Source organism: Nannospalax galili, unplaced genomic scaffold, assembly GCF_000622305.1.
Source record: "Nannospalax galili isolate Female #2095 unplaced genomic scaffold, S.galili_v1.0 scaffold540, whole genome shotgun sequence".
Taxonomy (NCBI): Eukaryota; Metazoa; Chordata; class Mammalia; order Rodentia; family Spalacidae; genus Nannospalax; species Nannospalax galili.
Genome location: NW_008348613.1, coordinates 565,117 through 587,549, shown reverse-complemented (window position 1 = coordinate 587,549; position 22,433 = coordinate 565,117). Strand labels below are relative to the sequence as shown.

At 39.1% G+C, this 22,433-nt stretch overlaps 1 protein-coding gene across 1 annotated transcript in view; it reads left to right on the top strand.

Annotated features, from left to right (window-relative positions):
• The window catches only part of Itgb6 (integrin subunit beta 6), a 111,969-nt gene that overhangs the window by 63,099 nt on the left and 26,437 nt on the right, over nucleotides 1-22,433 (top strand). The window contains exons 8-11 of the mRNA XM_008845739.1: nucleotides 7,720-7,809; nucleotides 12,941-13,075; nucleotides 13,277-13,694; nucleotides 20,954-21,176. Coding sequence (XP_008843961.1) covers nucleotides 7,720-7,809; nucleotides 12,941-13,075; nucleotides 13,277-13,694; nucleotides 20,954-21,176 — 866 coding nt within the window. The remainder of the gene's footprint in view (nucleotides 1-7,719; nucleotides 7,810-12,940; nucleotides 13,076-13,276; nucleotides 13,695-20,953; nucleotides 21,177-22,433) is intronic.

Below are 22,433 nucleotides of genomic sequence, written 5' to 3'. Positions count from 1 at the left end.
AGGCCTACAGGACACATTGTAAATCAACTGAGTCTGGGGTCCAGGGTCCAGGAAGGAGGTTTACAGCACTTCAATTCTTAGCATTTCAACTAGGTTAATCATCCATGTGTGGTAGATAAAATCAGGCAGAACAGGCAAGCTTAGCAAGTAAATCTAAATCAACATTTTAAACAGAGTTTTCTATCAAAATGCAGAGTTCTTACAGCATTCATCAAGGTATTTCATTTTTTTTTCCAACACTTATGTCCAGCCCCTGTAGGTCCCGACAGCTACATTCTCATGCCGAGTGGAAGAGATTCTGTTAGTTCCTTATTTTAGCCCTTCCAGTGTGTTTTAATTTGTATTTCTGTAGTGATTAAGAATGCTGAACACTTTTCAAGTGCTTGCTTTCTGCTTGCAGATCATTTTTATTAATACTTCTGTTTCTTGGTGATAGTTTAGAATCTCTTACGTCTTCTAGATCTAAGCCCTGTCATCTGTATATACTACAAACATTATTTCTCCCATTTTACGGCTCTTTCTCACTCTCTTAAAGCCATCTTTTTGGGAACAGAATTTTTTAATTTTTTAAAATGTTTTTTTAAGAAAGTGTTAGGTTTACAGCAAAATTAAGTGGAAACTGTATCAATTTTCCATATTCCCTGCCCTGCACAGCCTCAGTCCTACCCTCAGCCCACCTCAGAGTGGCACATTTGTTACAATAGAAAACCCCACTATGTTGTCACTATTTCCCAAAGTCCATAGTTTACATTAAAGTTCACTTGATCTGTCCATCTTTTAAATTGTGACAAATGCATGAGGGCATGTATTCATTATTGGGGTATCATACAGGCTGTTTGTTGATTATGCCCTGAAAGTCCTCTGTGTTCTGCCTAACCATCTTTCTCTCCCTCCAACCTCTGGCAACCACTGATATTTTTTTTTTTCTGTGCTGGTGATTGAAATCAGGGTCTTGTATACACCATTGAACTATACATACACTCATCCTTTCACTGGCCCTGTTGTCCATTTTCACATTATATATGTGGAATAATACAGTATGTAATCTAGGCATGGATTTTTTTTTCACTTAGTGATATGCATTTAAAGTTCCTCCATGTCTTTTTGTGCCTCAATTGCTCCTTTCTTTTTAGTATTGAGTAATAATCCATTATCTGGGTATATTTCACTTTATTAATATATTTACCTACTGAGAAGTATTTTGGTTGCTTCCATGCTAGGGAAATTATTAATGAAGCTGGTATAGAAGAGATGTGTGCAGTTTTTTTGTGTGTACAGTTTTCATGTGTCTTGGTGAATACTAAGGCATTTAGTGGATCATAAGGGAAGTGTGTTTCATTTTACACAAAAATGTAAAGTATTTCCCATGTGGAGTTGCTGCGTCATTTTACATCCCCACAGGAATGAATGAGAGTTCCTGCTGGAAATTGGAGAGCATTTGATGTTATCAGTGCTGCAGATTTAGCTTATATAATAGGTATGCAGGTATATCTCACTGTTGTTTAATTTACACTTCACTTATGTCATGACGTTGAACATGTTTTCCAATGTTTCTTTGCCCCTTGCATACCTTCTTTGGGGAAGTGTCTACTCAGGTCTTCAGTACTTTTTAAAACTTCTTTCTTGTTGGGTTTAGCAGTTTCTTGTACAATATAGAAAACAAACATTTATATGACAAATAGAAAGAGTCAGTCCATGGCTTGTCCTCTCATTCTTCTGAATTGTCTTTCACAGATCAGAAGACTTTTAATTATTTATGTGTAGCTCATGGATTCCCTGGTGGAACATGCTTTGGGTATTGCAGCTAAAATGTCATCATCAAAAGTCAAGGCTAACTATATTTTCTCCTATGCCTTATTCTAGAGACATGATTTTGCATTTTTCAATTAGGTTAGTAATTCATTTCAAGTTAATTTTTTGTGCAAGGTTTAAGGTCTATTCATATCTAGATTCTTTTTCTTTTTTTTTGCAAGTGGATGTCCAGTTGTTCTAGTACCATTAATTGAGAAGACTAATTTTAACTATGCTGTATTGCTCTTACTTCTTTGGAAAGATCAATTGGCTCTATTTATGTAAGACTACTTCTGGACTCTATTTTATTCCATTGATCTATTTGTCAATACCACACTTTTTGATTGCTGTGGCTTTATAGTAAGTCTTGAAGTCATTTTGCTCTTTCAGTTTTGATTTGGTTCTTCTGGGCCTTTTGGAACTCTTTGTAACCTTTAGAATCAGTTTATTGGCATTCACAAAATAGCTTGTTTGTACTTTGATTGGGGTTGCATTGGTTCTATAGATGGAGTTCTTACTTTGAAGGAAGTAGTAATGATTGGCAGGCAGTGCAGGGGAGGACTCTGGGGCCTGGTTATGCTCAATCTCAAGACCCTTATGGTGGTGACACTTGCTTATTTTTAAAATACTCATTGAACTGTATACTTATTATGTGTACGTTGGATATGTATGTTATAGGGAGGGAGAGAAGGAAAGAGGGAGGAAGAGAAAGGAGAGAGAGAGAGATTACAAACAGAAGCCAGTGAGATATATAAGATATACAAGGCAATGAGAACATTTTGAAAGATTAGATGAAATATTTGTAGACAGATTAGATAATAAGCCAACATTTTGGTAAATGCACTTTATTAAAATACATTTAGTAAGTATACTTTAAGATCAGAAATACTGAAGCAGGTTACTAGTATAATGTTGAGAATAAGCATTGCTGAGCTTAAAACAGTGTTGAGATGAATTAAAGTCACGATACCAGTGATACATCAGTGAGACTTCATAGAAAGAGCAGTACAAGCTCAGAGCCAAAGGGAAGCAGCTGGCTGCTGTAAGCATCCGTTCTTGTAAATTGTTTATGAAAATACTTCTATCTAATATTTGGCAAGTTGACTATTTCTGAATTTTCCCCATCTAACAAGGGGTATGAGTAGTGTAGTCTCTGTAAAAGAACAGCAAATGCATCTTTGAGACTATAGCAGAAATATCACTAGAGGAGGTCATAAAGTTCCAAGCTTGAGTCCCCACCATCATAGGCAGAAAGCAAACCAAGATGCCCAGCAAGAGTTCACTCTGAACACAGAGCCAGAAGTCGGAGTTCCCCAACAGGAAATGCATCAGTGCAAGAGTGGAGACCATTTCAGGAGCTGTCCTTTCCAGGGGAGAATGCCTAAAGTAAAGGAGTGTTCACCAAGGTCCTTAGCCAGAGTCTCTCTGAAAAGAAAACCACCCTACTATCAATCTACAGACGGCAGGGGTGTGATCAAATGTTCCTCTGCTGTTAGGCAAACACGTGTATGCACCTAACTCTGGTCTGCCCTCCAGGCACTGAGCACCAGTGAACTTGGAGATGACCTCTGAGAGGAGCTTAGAGTGCTTAAGTGTGAATTGAGGCTCTGTTTCCTCTGATGCCTGCCAGCCAAGTGACCCCCTTCTGCTTGCAAATGCATGCTGCAGGACAAACAAGGCATCTTTTTCTTTTCCTTTTTTGAGAAGGGAGCATAATGAGCAAAGAAATAGGGCTTGAAGAAAAAGTTAAGAAGTCTAAGGTGATTAGAAAGAGTGAATGAACTTAGGAGCTCCTGGGAGTTATGGCAGGAGAACACAGAGAATCCATACTCAGGAACATTCATGGTGGGATAATAGACAGTTCACGCCCAAGCATGGGACTTTGCATTTCTGATCAGCTCTTGCAATATCATGCTTAAGATCTTCACTGTTTCTAACAAATAGGCGTCATCTTTCCAAATCACAGTGCTTAATTTATCACACCCAGGCATGAAAAATCATCCTTTTTCTTACTTTAAACATGGCTAATCACAACAATCTATAACAGCATTTTAGGATTTTAATGACGGAAAGGCATTCAATACATGATAGTTATAGGACTCATAATACTACAAGATTTAAAGTATAATTTTTCACAGGGTTAGACCACTAAGACAAATTGCCATGTTTTTAGTTAATTATTTTGAAATTCTTTTAGGGACCATCAGCATCCAGAAATTAATTAATAGTTTTCCTCTATATGATTGTCTGTCATCACTGGTTACTGCTACTGACTGCCAACTCCTTTGCACACTTGCTGTAGTGGCAATCAGCAAGAGCGATTAATGTGAACCACTTGTCCTAATAGCCAAATGCCAAATGCCATACCACACAGAAGTTTGTAATTATGCTTTAGAAATAAGATGGGATCAGCATCATTAGCTAAGAATTAACCCCAAATGTGGAGCCGCTTGAACTGGTGCTTGGAGAAAATACATCTCATCCTTGGGGATATCAAGATGTCCTTTGGGGTGCCACAGCTAAGAACCTTGAAATTCTTTTTCAGAAAGATCTAAACCTCTCTTTGGCAAGCTCAAAGGTTTTCACTGCCTTCTCTTCCTGGATCAGGCAAATTTACACACATTCCAGCTCCACTTGAGTGGAATTCAAGTTCCTGTTTAGGAATTTGCTGTTAACTATGGCCTCATGCTTCACAACTCTTTGTGACATGTGTTTATTTGAGGAGGTAAGTCAACAAAAGAGGGCCTTCTGGCCTTTCACACAGTATCCCTTCCTGGGGGAAACGGAAGGGGCTCTCCATCAATAGGCAGTGCTGGGAAGGAGTAAGGTGAGGAGTGTCACCTGCCCTGCACCAGGTGACACATCTGAGAGTTCAGATTTCAGTACCTTCCAACACGAACATGGGAGTAAGTGGAACATTACACAACCTACAAATCAAACTGAAGCTCATTGTTTCCCACACAAGAGGTAGAGAAAGCTTGTGTTTCCCCAGGTGCCTGTTCTGGCAAGTCCCTGGGACCTCCCGCTGGTCCTTGCTTTCTGTCCTTATGCTAGCTCCATGTGCTCTTCTTCATTCCCCTTGTCCTGACTTATTTACCTATTGTCACTGTTATAATCAGTGGAGATCATTCTAATTGAGTTTGATACACTTTCTAAACCACTTAAATCTTCTTTGAAAAAAGATAGGATGTCAAAATTATCTTGGGCCTAAGAGATGCCCTAAATATATTACTCAAAATTACTTACTTTTCTATATATAGTTTTAAAAGAATATTTTATTTATTATTTTTATTTTGTGTGTATGAGTGTATTGCCTACATGCATGTATGTAAGTGAACCTATGTCATGCAATGTTCATGGGGGTCAGAAGAGGGTGTCTGATTCCCCTGGAAGTGGAGTTATAGATGGTTGTTAGCTGCCATGTGGGTGCTGGGAACCAAACCTGAGTCATCTTCAAAAGCAGCCAGTGCTCTTAAGCACTAAGCCATCTCTCCAGCCCCATTCTATACATAGTTTTAATGAACTTGATAATCTGATTTTATAAAACACAGAACAGCAGAAAACCTCAGTTGACAGAATGTTGTCTTGTGTTGATGTAGTACAGCATGGTAAGGCTACCTAATAGCTGTTGATTCCAACTTACAATGAATAAACTAGTTAATAAGTTAGTGAGTGAAACTGAGAACTTAATAAGAAGGTAGAAACTATTTTAAAATATAAGGAAGAAGCCAGGCATGGTGGTGCACAACTTTAGCCCCAGCACTTGGGCAGCAGAGGCAGGTGGATCTCTGTGAGTTTGAGGCCAGCCTGATCTGCATAGTGAGTTCCAGGCTAGCTGTGGCTATAGGGAGACCCTGTCTCAAAAGACCAAAAAATAAATAAATAAGTAAAATAAAATATAAGGAAGAAAAGCACAGCCATTAAAACCCACTTCATATGAGATTGACTGCTTCCCTCCCTCCTTGTTTCTTTTTTCTCTCCTTACATATTCTCTTCTTTTATTTACTTTTTTCTTCTCTTATTTTTGTTTTGCTTGAGATAGTCTTGCTATATATCCCAAACTTGCCTAAAACTCTATGTGGTCCAAGTTGGCCTCAAATTCACAGAATTCCTGCCTTGCCCCCCCGCCCCAGAGTTTCAATTATAGGTGCATTCACCATGGCCAATTTCTCTGACTTCTCTGTGGATTCTGAAAGCCTTCGATGATTATGAAATAATAGTTACTATCAAAGGTATAAGGACAAACCTTTCAAAAATAAATCCAATGTATTCTTAGGAGCTATTGTTTAAGAAGACAGGCGCTCGCGCACGTGTGTGTGTGTGTGTGTGTGTGTGTGTGTGTGTGTGTGTGTGTTTTAGAAAACTGTTCACTGGGGTTAGAGAGATGACCCAATTACGCAAGCATAAGGATCTGAATTCAGATTCCAAATCCCATGCTTAAAAAAAAAATGAAAAAAAAAAATAGCTGCAAGCAGCAGCAGGTGCCTATAATCCCAGGCAAAGACAGAAGGATTCTTAGAGCTTGATGATCAGCCGGCATAGCCAAATTGATGAATCCCAGGTTCAGAAACCTTGTCTCCAAAAATAAATAATAAAGTGGAAAGGATTGGGGAAATGGCTAAGTAGCTGAAACACTTGCTGTGCAAGCATGAAAATCAGAGTTTGGATCCCCAGAACCCACATAAAAATGGGGTGGGCATGGTAGCTGCTTTGCAATACTGACAGAAAGAAGGAATCCTTGGAACAAGCTGGCTAGCCAGACTACTCAAAATGGCAAACTCAAGGTTCAGTGAATGACCTTGTCTCAACATATAAGTTGGAGAGTGATTGAAGAAGACACAATATCAGCCTCATGCCTACATACACACACACACACACACACACACACGCACACACACATGCACGAATGACCACACACATGTGACTATACATGTATATATGCATACACACAAAGAAAATAAATAAATAAGGTGGAAAGCAATTGAGGAAGGCACTCAACATTGACCTCTGGTCTTACACATGTGAATACACACAGGTACACATAACTGTGAACATGTACACACACATACACAAACTCTTTTCGTTTGAAAACAAAGTTTTATTGCACAAAACTTAAGAGAGGGGGAAAACCAGCTCTCTAGAAAACCTACTTCCTTGCACAGCCTTATTTCCTGGCATTTGCTTCATGCCCAGATGATGATGAACTAACAGTGGAAGTTCTCCCCATGTGGAAAGGACGCCTCAGGAGAGGCAATGTTAGTGGAGAATCTAGGCTCCTTAGGACTAGGTTCTCAGCAGTCATGATGCAGGGAGAAGTAATTCTAACCCACACTAGGACTGCCCTGTCATCCCTAACAGAGTGTTTGTTATAGGCAGAAGCTGGAGAACTAATAGCAAGCTTGAACATGTTTACTCCCTTTTACCACTAGTAAATGCTCATTCAGACCTCTACACCCAATGACTTGGAGCAACCTGATTTCTTCATTGCCCCTGTGTGCAGCAGAAATTGGTTTCTACAGCAGTGCAGAAAGACAGAAAGAAAAGTTCCTGGAGATCTGCTTAGAGACTTCTGGACAAAATATATTCCAGGAATGGAAGATGTTCTATAAATGTTACTGGGATTTGAGACTTGATTCCTGACATAATATCGATCATAGCCCTGGAGTCTGTCAACCACAGACCATCGATTCCCCAATGGCAACTCAGGCCCATTCATGTGCCACCTGAATTCAGTAAGCACCATGATGCAGGGGCAGCTATTTCAGGAGGAGGACCAGTTTACTGCGGGAGCCAACTTTCCCTGGTCAGTTAAATAGAGGGGATTACAGCCAGCAAACTCATTTACTATGAACAATCAAACATTGACTTGTTCCCTTTCTCTTTCTTTCTTTCCTTCTTTTGTTTTTGTTTTGTTCTGTTTGTTTACAGAATTATGCAAAACTTATTCCTGGAGCAACAGTGGGGGTTCTTCAGAAGGATTCTGGGAACATTCTACAGCTTATCATCTCAGCTTATGAAGTAAGATATTTTACTTTACAAGAAATTGGCCTCCTTTGGAGCAGTTCATTGGCATTCAAGCACTAAGATGTGAAGAGTGAGATGCACTTCCATTTGTTGGTAGAGGGAATGCTTATCCAGACAAAACCTCCCAGTGTTAATGCAACTAAAACAATTTTATTTACTTCACTTACCAATCTTCCCAAAAGGTGAAGCAGCAGATAGAAAAATCAAGACCTATTCTAAAACTGAGATTGTTTTATAATAACGATTCACAGCAGCATTGTCTCCAGCAAAATTTTAATTCAACTACAAAGACTCTCAGAATCATGATTAAGACTCCCTCCGCCTGGAAAAAAAAAAAAAAAAAAAAGCCAGCATAAATTGTCAGTGAGTAACAGAGTTATGTGGTTTAATGAGAGAAGATCAAAACACAAACAAAACAAAAGAGAAAAATATGAGAGCTGACTGCATAGCAAGACACTGAAAGGCAGCACTTAAGGTTCTCTAAGGAACGGGAACATTTCTATGGGTTCAGCAGATACTGTCTTTGTTTCTTTTCCTGTTGCTGTTATAAAATGCCCCGACAAAAGCAGCTGAAGAGAGAAAGGGTGATGTTGGCTCATAGTTCCAGGTCAAACTCCATCATAGTGGACACATCACAGTGGAGGAGCTTGAGGGAGTTGGTCACATCACTTTGATAATTACAAACAATACAGGAGTTGCTCTCTTTCTCTGACTGCACACATAAAAAGGGACTAGCTGCTTCAAGTTCCTAATGCCTCAACTTCCCCACTTGATGGACTGTAGCCAGAAACTCTAAGTCAAAATAAACCCTCTCTCCCTTAAGCTGCTTTTGTCAAAATATTTTATCACAGCAACAGGAAAGAAACTAAGGCAAAGAGACATACACTTTTTTGTCTTGACTTTGTGAATCGGTACTAAGGACAGAAGTCCCCCTTAATAAGACACATCCGTAGAGGTGTTGTATTTTCTTGGTCCCCATTGCCCAACTCAGCCAGAACTGGATGGCCAATTGCCACTGTTTATTTATTTTGGTCCTAAATACCATTCTCCTTGTTTGCTTTTCCTGAGCAAAAAAAAAAAAAAAAAAAAAAAAATTAACCCAGGAATTTGGAGAATTTGGATAGGCTTGAAAAAAAGTAAGTTTTTAGAAACTACTAAATCTCTAGAATTAACTTAAACAGCATTTACCATAAAAACAAATTATTAAAATTCTCCACATTTTTGGCATTTGAAAATTGAAAATTAATGGCCCATATATAATAAGATATGCCAATATTGAGTATATATTGAGCCAGTATTCCTTTAATTAAATGACATACCAGACTCACCTGGGGAGCTTTAAAAAAAAAAAAGACATTTCATATTCCTGTCACAGTCATCTCAGAGACATCAGAGAAAGGGGAAGATACATGTTTTGAAAAGAAAGATATCTCCTGTGTGATTCTGATATCACCCTACCAGTTTTGAAACTTGTGTAAAGAGGGGGAAAGAAGCCCATTCCTTCCCCAAAACTTCATTTCTTCAGAACATGGACCACAGTTGTACGTACTAAGATTATAACATGTTGGGGGATTTTCCTTGCTAGTAATCTTCAGAAATTTCAGTTTTCTTAGCGCTCATAAAAAATTAATTAACACATTAGCTCATTCTTGAAATTCTTCCAGACAGGAAAGCTTGTCAACAAAACATGATAAAAAAAACTTCCTCCTCTCATGCACCAATTAAAATTTTAATATGTAGAATCAAATAAAATCGCAGAGCAATCCTTCATTGTATTATAATGTACCCCATTTTCTTTAATTTGGTATTCTCGAAAGTATTAGCTATTAACCACTTTAAAGAAATTAAGCAAATTAGAAAACAGTGGATTGTCAAAAATGTTTCTCTCTCAGTCTGAACAGCCTCATCCACACCCTGCCTGCTTTGCCCCAGGCTGCATCACTTCAGGGTCTCAAATCACTCATATAACTTAAAGATCACTAAGATCAAGGCATTGTCCATTTGAATTGAATTTGTGTCCTTATTTACTGTTTCAAAAATACCAAGAGCATTGATTATTCTTCTATGTTATTCTGGATTTCTTGTTTGAAATGTTAGAATTCATGGGATGAAATATGCAATAGATCCTGACACTAGTCTAAATTATTGTTTTGTTTTGTTTTTTTTTAAAAAAATATTACTTTTAAATGCATTCTAAAAGGACTTTCAAACACAAGAAACAACAGACTGAATTTTTTTTTTCAGTCTATAAAAAGAGAGAGAAAGATGGAGCTGGAGAGATGGCTCAGCAGTTAAGGTCACTTGGTGCTCTTGCAGAGGACCTCAGTTCAATTCCCAGCACCCACATGGTGGCTAACAGCTGTCTATAACTCCAGTTCCAGGGGTTCTGACGCCCTCTTCTGACCTCCGTGGGCATTGCATAACACAGATGCATTTACATGCAGGCAGGCAATACACTCACACACATAAAATAATAAATATTTTTTAAAGGAGAGAGAGAGAAAGAAAATATATTGAGAGCAAACAATAGGCTTCATTGTCTTTTTGTAGGACAAAAGCAATTTGTGGCTACATCATTCCCTAACCATGTAATAAAAGCTACTGAAACATCAGTGATCCCAAGGGTCAGATCTTCTACTGGAATTTAAGTTCTAGGAAGGAACTGATTTTTTTTTTCTTTGCCCAGATCATAAGAGATGCTCAAAATATAAATGAGTGAAATGATGAGAAATATCAGTTAGCATTTATATCATTCCTTGGGAAACTGACATTAGTAATAGTCCTCATCAGATCTTCACGGCCATGCCATTTATACCAATGCTGAAATTTAGGTCAGATTATGTCCCTCACTGGTCCTCATTATTGCTGTCCCCAGCACGCATCCCTCACTTCTTTAGCTCTTGACTCAACACTGCCCCTATCTCCAACACTACTCCCTTAACTCTTGATAATTTTGCTGTAAACAGACTTTGGAAGGCTAGATGATAGATTATTCAATAAAGTACTTACCTTGCAGGCATGAGGACTTGAGTTGGATACCCCAGAACCCACATAAAAAACTGGGCACAGTGGCAGGCACTTGTAATACCACTGCTGGCAGCAGGACAGGTAGATCCCTAGAGCTTGCTAAGCAGTCAGCCTGTCCTCCTTGGTGAGTGTCAGGACAGTGAGAGACCTGATCTCAAAAAACATGTAGACGGCATCTGAGGAAAGACACCTGAGGTTATCTCTGGCCTCCATGTACATGCATAAGTATGCACACTCAATACACATGCAAAAATCAGACTTTGACCAAAGTAGGGCAATCTTACTATGCAGTTGGCAAAATTATACTTCAGGAAAATTTGAAGCCAAATATGCTTTTTAAAATACCCAAAATGAGGGCTGGAGGTATAGCTCAATGGTAGAGTGCTTGCCTAGCATATTCAACACTGAGTACCACAAATAGACAGAGACATACAATGCACACCAACAATGAACTAGGTATAAACTCAAAAACTTTTAAATGAATTGAAGTTTAACATTTATAATATTTTATTTTTAATATCTTATTTATTTTTTGTTTTATGTACATGAGTGTATTGCTTGCACGTAGGTAGGTGCACTCCTACATTGTGTCGTACAATGCCCACAGAAGTCAAAGAGGGCGTCAGATTCCCCTGGAATTAGAATTACAGACAGTTGTTAGCTGTCATGTGATTGCTAGGAATCAAACCCAGGTCCTCATACTTGCTGAGCCATCTCTCCAAACCCAATTCATAATATTCTAAACGCTTTCATTAGATTTCAAAATTATTCAGTTTTACCCCCCAAATATACAGACTTATGTTTAAGTGAGTGAGGAATAGAAAAAGATGAAAAGCTTAGAACAGAAATGTAGTCTTATCCAAGATCTGACTGCACATGCAATGCACAATATATTCCAAAAATGACTTTAAGGCACAGTTCCTCCCCAGATTTTAGCACTAATATTTGGAGGGCTGGGGATGTAAGTTAGTGGTAGAAAACTTGGGCGGCATGTGCTAGGCCCTGGGTTTGATCTCCAGCATAGTAAGAAAACAAATCTTGATCCATCTTTTAATTAGTGAGGTCGTACAGCCGTGTACCAGGTGGCACTCTTGACAATTCTCTTGACTTCCAGTCTTTACTGCATTTTGGGTAGTTTAACTACTAAGTTTAGTTTAGTTTAGTTCAGTTGTTTAGTTTAGTTTAGTTGTTTATTTTAGTTTAGTTTGTTGCCATTGTAAATATCTTTAAAATGTTTGAACTATGGTTCAGCATTGAGAAGAAACAGTGGCATTTACAAATAAAGGATGCCGTTGTTATATTTCGATACCAATATATAAGCAAAAGAATTGTCTTTTTGATGTTAAAGCTAAGCAACTCAGGTCAGAAAAATTTGCCAAGCTTTTCAGAATGGATGAAACAACTTTCAGAGCATAATAGACTCATGTCTGTCACATGCTTCAGAGATTTTGTCATATCTTAATTGTCATTAAGATACTATCTCAACATTGACAAGATCTGAGATTCAATAAAACCAGAATAAGTATGTATAGTATATATAAATATATAGTTAGATTGTTTATGTTCTTGCTTGATAAATGAGGTGGTAAATTTTTTTAGAACCAGTTTAGTTTTATTCATTCACAGTGTTTATCTTTGTGTGTGTGTGTGTGTGTGTGTGTGTGCACATTCCTGTGGGTGGGTACAGGCACATACCAGGTGGACGTAAGAGAACAAGGTCAGGTGTCCTTCTCTTGTACCTTGAGACAAGGTCTCTTGTTCACTGCTACATATGTCAGTACACCAGGCTAGCTGCTCTACAAGCTTCCAGGGATTCTCTTACCTCTGCTTCCTGTCTTTCCATAGAACTGAGTCTAGATTTGTGCTACCAAGTCTGTCTTTATGTAGGTTCTGGGGATCAGAACCCAGGCCCTCACACTTAGGCAGCAAGTGCTTTACCCACTGAGCCATCTCTCCAACCCCAATTCAAGAGCAGCCAGTACTCATACCTGCTGAGCCATCTCTCGTTTGTAGTTTAATGAACATGATTTACAGTTTGTTCTTCTGGTTGGATTGTTTTGGTTGTGACTTCACTTAACCCTTCTTGTCTGAACTAAAGGAACTTCGGTCTGAGGTGGAACTGGAAGTATTAGGAGACACAGAAGGACTCAACCTGTCTTTCACAGCTGTCTGTAACAGCGGTGTCCTTTTTCCACACCAAAAGAAATGCTCCCACATGAAGGTGGGGGACACGGTAAGTAAACACACAACAAACCTTCAGAAATAGCATTCAGCGGGTCTAAAGCTAGCTCAGCTCCATGACGCTGGACTTCTTCCCAGAATTTCTGGATCTCTTAAACAAATGCTTTTGGCAAAGCTGGTCTACACCAACCTCATTTCAACTCCTGAAGCTTGGTGGGTGGAAGAAGCAGGTAATCACTATTTTCTTTTCCAGGCATCCTTCAGTGTGACTGTGGGCATATCAAACTGCGAGAGAAGAAGTAGAAACCTTCTTGTGAAACCTGTGGGGCTGGGGGACACCCTGGAAATACTCGTCAATGCGGAATGCGACTGCAACTGTCAGAAGGAAGCAGAAGTGAACAGCTCCAAGTGCCATGATGGGAACGGCTCCTTCCAGTGCGGAGTGTGTGCCTGCAACTCTGGCCACGTGGGTCCTCACTGTGAGTGTGGTGAGGACATGCCAAGCACAGATTCCTGCAAGGAGGCCCCGGGTCACCCCTCCTGTAGCGGAAGGGGTGACTGCTACTGTGGGCAATGCATCTGCCACTTGTCTCCCTATGGAAGCATTTACGGGCCTTACTGCCAGTGTGACAACTTCTCCTGCCTGCGACACAAAGGCCTGCTCTGTGGAGGTAAGCTATGGCTAAGTCCCTCTTACACTGCAGTTATTCAGGGATCAGGATGGGACTTCACATCTCCTGTTCCTTTCTTAAGTTCCTGTGCTTACTAGTTGCTCAATAAATATTTGCTAGTTGCCTCGAGGATGGACCATTAGATGGGATAATTGAATTATCACTTGGAATTTTTTGTTGTTTCTAACATTGATTTGAGGTTTGATCTCTGCCTATTGAACTTATATCTATGTTATATTTAAATATTACCATTTCTTAAGTTCAAGTAGGTAAAAGTTGGATATATTTCCTCTTTAGTTATCACCCATACTCCACAAAACTGCCTGTAATCTAAATTCCATTGGCTGCCAGACTTTTCTGGTCTAAATTTCTGGATCTGACCCAATTTTTAATCTTTATTACTTTGGAAAAATAAAGAGTTAATAAAAGACTCCTAAAGGAACATTGCTGAGGGCTAGAGGCACAGAAATGCTAAGTGGATTGGAGACGCCACTCATTCACAAGATTTTTCTGTCTCTCTCTATTTCTGTCTGTTTTTGTCTCTGTCTCTCTGTCTCTCCCTTTTGAGATGGAGTCTCAGACTCACCATCCTCCTGCCTCAGCCTCCCAAGTTCTGGATCTACAGGTATTTGCCACGAGTACTTACTAAACATACTGAATTAGCCACTGAGTCAAGTAAAGCTAGGAAATGATGCCTGTGAGAAAGCCTATTTAAAAAATAAAAATAGGAAATAGTCTGGCATTACTTGAGAAATTTGAGAAAAATGTAAATATTTACATTTTAATAACCTTTGTAAAAATACTGTACTTTGAGAATATACTTCAGGGACTGGAGAGATGGTTCAGTGGTCAAGAATTCACAATGGGGGCAGGGGGCTGGAGAGATGGCTCAGCCAGTAAGAGTACTGTCTGGTCTTGTAGAGGACCCAGGTTTGATTACTGGCACCCATATTGTGACTAGCAACCATTTGTATCTCCAGTTCCAGGGGATTCTATGCCTTCTTCTGACCTCTTTGGGCATTGTATGACACAGGTGCACTTACATACCTGCAGGCAATACACTCATACACATAAAATAAAAATAATAAATAAAACTTTAAAAAAAAAGAATACTACCTGGGTGTGGTGGTGCATGCCTTTTATCCCAGTACTCCAGAGGCAGAGGCAGGCAGATCTCTGTGAGTTTGAGGCCAGCCTGGTCTCCATAGTGAATCCAGGCCAGCTAGGGCTACAGGGAGATCCTGTCTCAAAAAGACCAAAAAAAAAAAAAAAAAAAAGAGTACACACTGCTCTTCTGCTCTTGCAGAGGCTTTCAGCACCCATGAGGTTCAATGGTTCACAACCACCAATAGATCCAATGCCCTCTTCTGGCCTCTGCAGGCACCACACATACACACATGCCACTCACACAGACATATAGACATAAATAAAAATAATAAAAATAAATATTAAAAAAGAACGTACTACATAAAACATGGCTCATAAAAAATTCTGATATGACACATATATTAAATTATAATCTATTCTAACAAGAATTACAAATACGTTAACATATTTTTTAAATGATATAATTTTATTCTACAATTGAAGCATTAGCTGGCTGCTGACTTTAAACTCAACCTTCCTGATTTTCCCATTATGTAAGCAAACAACTCCTCAAAGACAATGAAATTATCTTTACAGAAGACTAAGCAAGGTATATTTTCAAACCACAGTGTTAGGAGCATATAAAAGAGACTAATTTTCCCAGCACTTAGGAGGTAGAAGCAAGATGATCAGAAATTCAATGTTATCCTGGGTTACACAGCAAGTTCAAGGCCAGCCTAGGATAAATGTGACCCTGTTGCAAGAAAGAAAGGAAGTAAAGAAAGAGAGGGAGAGGGAGAGAGAGAGGAAGAGGGAGATGGAGAGAGGGAAAGTGAGAAAGGGAATGGGAAGGGGGATTAAGTTTTAGGGAAAAGAAGGAAAAAGAAAGACAGAATCTATGACACCTTGATCTTGGACCTGTAGCTTCCAGGACTAAGAGAAATTATCCTCTGTTGTTTAAGCCCAATCTGTGGTTGTTAGGGGGGAGGGAGAAAGGACGGGGGGAGGGAGGGAGGAAGGGAGGAAGGAAGGAAGGAAGGAAGGAGGAAGGAAGGAAGGAGGAAGGAAGGAAGGAAGGAGGAAGGAAGGAAGGAAGGAAGGAAGGAAGGAAGGAAGGAAGGAAGGAAGGAAGGGCCTGAAAAAATTCTAAGCTATTTGAAAACCATGTGATGAGCATCTGCATCAAGGAGACCCATTTCCCTCCCCTTTTCATTCAAAGATTCACTTCTGGATTCCACAAGTAACTGTCCAAACCCACATCTGGCCTCTTTTTACTTGATTTGGGCAGGACCCAATCTGGAGGGGACAAAAAGCCATGCAAAGTCAAAGCCTCGGGAAGGATGCATTTGGCAGAATCATATCCTGCCTTTCGAACACCAGCTTTTAAATAAAGTATCTGTTCAAGACATTTGAAAATACTTTTAAAAAGTTCTAAGTGTAATCTATCTATTTTTAACTCCTAAATCCTGGGAGAAATGGACCTAAAGCAACATGAATTTCTGTGTGTTTCACAACACAGGGTCTCCCAATTTTTTTCTTCCTTTTTAATATGTGCGTAGGGGTCTGAAATGCACTAAAAAGGAGTTGACTTGAACTGTATTTAGGAATGCCTCTCACTGAATCTCATTGATACAGCAATTGCAAAGATATTCTATTTAGAAAACATATGATTTTTTTAAGCTGGACTCAGAAAACACCATTGCAAAGTTCTTTCAAATTTTAGCAAATATTATGATCCTCAGTGATCACTGTTTCTCAAAAACTATTTGGTTTTTGGTAACATCACAAAAGATGTTACTCTATAATTAGTAACTTTCTCTTTTAACTGGTACAATGAAAGGAAATACATATCTATTCAAATTCAGTCACATTGGTGGAGTAGTTACTACGTGCCCATCTATGTACAGCACAGGGATGGGAGTTAGGTCTCACTGTGAACAGACACTCCCCTGCTGGCCATGATTTACTAAAGTGATTTCATGGATCTCTCTTCCTTTTCCAGTAATATACTTGACAATGTTCTGGTTTTCTGAAGAGCTTTCATCATGGTGCTGTTTTTCACAGAGCTTCTTTCATCCCTCTGGAAGCGCTCAAAGACAGAAGGCTCCATTGATTTTGCTTACTGTTGCCCAAATTCCATTAGTCTCTTATGCTTTGATTCTAAGAGTCTGGAAACAGTAATGGGTAAATAGTATTAGAGGAAAAACTTCTTATGATTATCCATTTACAGTTATTTGTCAATGGCATTCCAGAAAGATCTATCCTTCTGAAAAAAGCCTAGTAATGTTTTCTTCCTTTATAAAAAAATACTTTATAAAAAGTATTTTATGTGGATGCATGTATTGTCTGCATGTATGTAAATGTTCCCATGTCATGCAATGCCCAAAGAGGACAGAAGAGGGAATTGAATCCATTGGAACTGGAGCTATAAATAATTGCTAGTTGCCATGTGAGTGCTAGGAGCCAAACCACGGTCCTCTACAAGAGCAGCAGGGCTCTTAACTGCTGAGTCATCTCTCCAGCACTTAGCAATGTTTTCTTGTTCTTGGGTTATCATCTTGCCTCTACATGAGGCCAGTATGAAGGTGTGGTGGTGGCATGAACAGATACTTCAGATAAGTTGTTGTTTGGGGATATCAATTATCAACTTCAAAGACCCAGATAATGGTTCTGGAAGATCCATGGAGTAGAGGATTTCTAAATTTCAAAAGATCATTTTGTACTTTTGTGGTGATGGTCCTTTTTTAATGTTACTGAAAGGATTTTCTAAATTTCTGTCAACCAATTCTTACATGGAAATGCATATTCATTTAATAACATTTATGCATCAAGTTCAGTTTTTCCAAAATAGAGGTTTCTCTCTTTCATGAATATTTTCCTTTTTGCTGATGAGAAAACAAAAAGATATCATAGTTTTGAAAATCACTTACACATAAAATTAAATTTATAGCTTTTGCTCAAATCACTTATTCTTAACTTTGAATTCATTGATTTTATTATGATTATGAGATGTGGCTGGAATTTGTCTTAATGTCATGGATCCAAGTAAAGTTAAATTCATCTTTCATTAGAAAAATATGCCATTGGGGGTGGGGCTGGAGAGATGGCTCAGCAGTTAAGAGCATTGGCTGCTCTTGTAGAAGACCTGGGTTTGGTTCCCAGAACGTACATGGCAACCAACAACTATCTGTAACTCCAGTTCCAGGAGATCTGATGCCCTCTTCTAGCCTCTGTGGACATTGCGTAACATGGGTGTACGTCTATACACACAGACAAAACACTCATATGCAAAATAAAAGGAAATTTTTCAAAAATCAGCCAGTGTAACCTCTTTAAAAATATGTCATTTTAATATACATATACCATATAGAGTGATAGAGATTATATGTATATATCTCCACACATACACATACATATACAATACACACACACATACAATACACACACACACACACACACACACAAACACACCAGGAGCCTTCAGAGTCCAACTTCAAAGTCTTTGTAGTTTTGCTCTGTGGTTTTTGGCCTGCCAGAACATTCTATGAAGGACTCTTCTACTCTCAGTCTCTTAGGCCCAGTCGTAAATACAGAAAAATAATAACTACTAGAACAGAGATTTAAGAGAAAATCCTGAATCTTTCACTGTATAGTGAACTTGCCAGCATCTTCTTCAGACATTTTAATACTCATGAATAACTCTGCTTACAAATTCTTCCTCCAGCATTCTTAGGAATACTACTACTGACTAGCAGTTGTGGAATGCTCAGCTTCAGGCCAGGCAGTGTTGCAAACACTGTTAGATGTTAACTCACATAATCTGAAATTTTACTGGAAGAGCAAAACTTCTGGGACAAATTTTTTTTTTTTTTTTTTTTTTTTTTTTTTTTTTTCTGAAGAAAGGTATCTAAGAGTTTGTAAATAAATGTTTGGAACATCAAACACTTATTTTAATATGCATTCCAGGCACTTAAAAATACTATGGAAAGATACACAGCGATTATCTGACATACACTGTTCATTATTTTTAGAATGCTTCTTTCATATACCATTCTGTGACCTGGCCCAGAAAAAGCTCTTCAAGATTAGATGGATGCTTATCCATCAGCGTCCAGACAGCTCCTCCTTTCAGTTGAGTCTGCTGGGCTTCTCCAGCATTACTGCGGGTCCACCTCCTTCACTCATCCTCTCTGGTGAGGAGCCTTTCCTCTGCTCCTGTTTTGCAGGCCAGCGCTCTCCAGTGCTTTTCTCCCTCTGCTGCTTTCCCTAGATAAAGTCATTCACAACACCTGAGTTGAATCCTTTCCTTGATGGATCCCAAGTGCCAACCTTCTGCGATCTACTCAGCTGCTAACTAGGGTGTCCTGCAGCCCTGCATACTCAACAGAGCCAAAGAGACTCATTGTCTACCACACTCAAAGCGGCTTTTCCTCCTGCTTCATAACTATTAGTCATCCAACAATTGAGTCCTACTGTGTGCCAAGTGTTGGTGTATGTAAGTGACCATGAGAGAGCTTGCACTGCAGGTCTGAGGGAAGTCATGTCAGCATGGCTGCCCAGCCTGGCCACCCCGGGGAAGATTCTGTATCTCTTCCCTCACACTGTACAAGCACCCATCACATACTTCCCTGAGCATTCCATCTCAAATTGCCTATTCTTTCCTCTCTGTTCCCACGGATGCTGTAGGAGGTCAGGTCTCTACCCCTGCAAGAACTTGCAGCTAGTTTTCCTGTTTCTAGTTTGACCTCTCTATGATGTCAGGGTATATCTATATACATGCCTATCTGCCCAGGTTTCTCCCTTATGTAAAATTTCATAACCTTCAGGGAAAATGTTCTTACTTTAGCAATGAGACTTCTCATGGTCTGACTTAGGACATTTTGTCAAACTTCCCATCTTCTATCCTGTCAGAGCTACATGGATATTAAGAATACTTAACACTGTGGTTATTAAGTATGCTTTCATCACCAACTCCTATTATTTTCTCTCCCTGAAATGTTTGCAACTCTCTTCTAACTATCTTTATCTTTCAAATTCAAGCCAAGCAAACCTCTTGAAACTTTCCCAAATCTCTGTTTAATTTGGAAACTCTTCTACCTGAACCATAGATTCAGCACACTATATTATATTTAGTAGTAGCAGCATTTATTTGCCTGCTTCCTGCACTAGATGATAAATTCAGTAACCATGTCTTATTGAATTCTGCATCTTTGTTGCCAGATGAGCTTAGAAGCGTAGCTGTAATTGGACTCTCTTTCCATTCCCCATTACATTCTAAAGAAAAAAAAAAAAAACTAAAGCCAAAAATTAGTGAATGAAACTAGTTTTATTACAATTTGACCAAACTGGGGCAAAGAAAAACCTCTTAATTTCTTCCCAGCTTTCTTTGGCAGTCTTATAACTTATAAGATGGAACCAACCCAGGATATAGTCAGATTTAACTGTGAGATAGATTATCTGTGAGTCAGCCTTTTCCAGAGGGAGCTGGGTAGCTGGGCCTACCACTGCTGTTACAGGGCTGCCTCTACTCTCAGAACAGAAGGTCTGTCATACTGCACATCCTTGTGACTAACAGAATCTCTGGCACAGAGTATATGCTCAGTTAGAATTTGTTGAATAATGAGTTTGTCAGCACTTACTGTGTGCCAATGGGAATAGCTAACTAGGGAGTGTAAAACTAAGACATGTAGACCTTATTTCATCTGCCCACAACCACTGGAAGATTTTTGTCCCTGTGCTTTATAAATGAGGATTTTGTGATTATTCAGCTTGAGTGATATAGAGGGGTGGGTATTAATCCAAGTGTGACCTGTATCTCCATCTGATGATATATTAATTAAAAATTTAAAATCCAAAGAGCAGTTCAATGTAGAGATATATAGGCACTGAACACTCCTATGGGCTGTCTGCATGGTCTCATTTTGTCTGGTTGTTTATTCTGTTTGCTGTAATGTCAGGTAATCCAGTGTGTATTCAGCTAGGCAACAGATTAATAAGTACACACCACTGGCAAAACACACCTGATAAAATCAATCTTTCTCACTCTCTCTCCCTCCCTCCCTCCCACCCATCAGTCTTTTAATACTGTTTAAATGTAAGGAGAAAAAATATCCCTCAATCTGGAAGTGGTTTGGGCCAGAAGCAGCATGAAGGACATGTTTTTTGTTTTACAGATAATGGTGACTGTGACTGTGGCGAATGTGTGTGCAGGGATGGATGGACCGGTGAGTACTGCAACTGCACAACCAGCACAGACTCGTGTGCATCTGAGGATGGAGTGCTATGCAACGGGCGTGGAGACTGTGTCTGTGGCAAGTGTATCTGCAGGAACCCTGGAGCCTCAGGACCCACCTGTGAACGCTGTCCTACCTGTGGTGACCCCTGTAACTCTAAACGGTAATGTCTTCTTTCTTTAGTCTTTGCTATGGATAGGTTTTCATGTGATCAAATTTTGAATGACACTTAGTAAACTCAAACCCTCAGCCATCTCTGCTGGGTATGGTCTCAGGGCATCTATCAAAACCCATAGCCCACAGGATCCTTGTGATCTTCAGCCTGGAACATTAGCCCCTCACCTGCCTCTTTCTCAGTCTCTATTATCCCAAATCATAAAGTCACATTTCTGCTAGAGACAGCATGGGGAAGTGGAGCTGATGTCCCACACTGATAACATCAGGTGGCCTCTGGGTTACAATACCAGCCACACAGTCGGAATGCCCTAGAGGTATTCTGCTGACACCCAGAGGCAGGCAGTACCTTTTCAGGGGAAACAGACAAGCTTCTTTCTTATCTAGCTATTCTAGGCTGACCTTGTGGGATTCATTCCTATCCTTAGACTGGAGGAGGTAGAGACAATCTTAGCTTTCTCTTCCCTCATTCTTCATAACCCAGGTTTTTTGGTCCCTGCTGTAGATTATATTTTTTATACTATAAGGACAGTAACAATAACAACAACAACAACAACAAAAAAAAAAAACCCATCCATATTTTCTATTGAAAGCAATTTCTGTTTAACAGCTTAACTTTACAGAAGGGGACAAAATTTGCGGGTCTTGTGAAGCACGTCTCCAAATGACTGTAGTGAGGTTGTAGTGTGTAAGGTGGTGATACAGCAAATACAATCCAAAGGTCTGGCTTTCATTGACCCTGATTCCTGAAATGGTGACATTGGTATTTTTTTTTTTAATTTTTAAAAAATGATTTATTTAATAACAACATACTTAGAAGAAGCATATCATTACAACACAATTGACATATTCAATAACGTTTTCCTGAGGTAGGATGCATCTCTTTCAAATTTGGCTGTAAATTTTTAGGTTTACAGTTGAATTATTACAGTTATACAATATTGTACTCAGTATAAACCCTATAAGACATAAAAATGAATGAGGTTTTAATCTTTAAAAAAGATCTCCATTTCAATATTAAAATACACAGTTTCTTACAGAAAAATTCATTTTCAGTGCAATTGACATTAAGATGTTTGCACATGCATCTCTAATCTCCATGTATCTTATTATTACTATGCACGGTCACTTATAATCAGATCCTTGGCATCTGAGTATGGATATAAAGTCATTAGGTAGATTTCAACAGTAATGTTTTTCACCTCTACTAATTAACATGAAGCAAATTTGTATGTTTCTTCCTCAA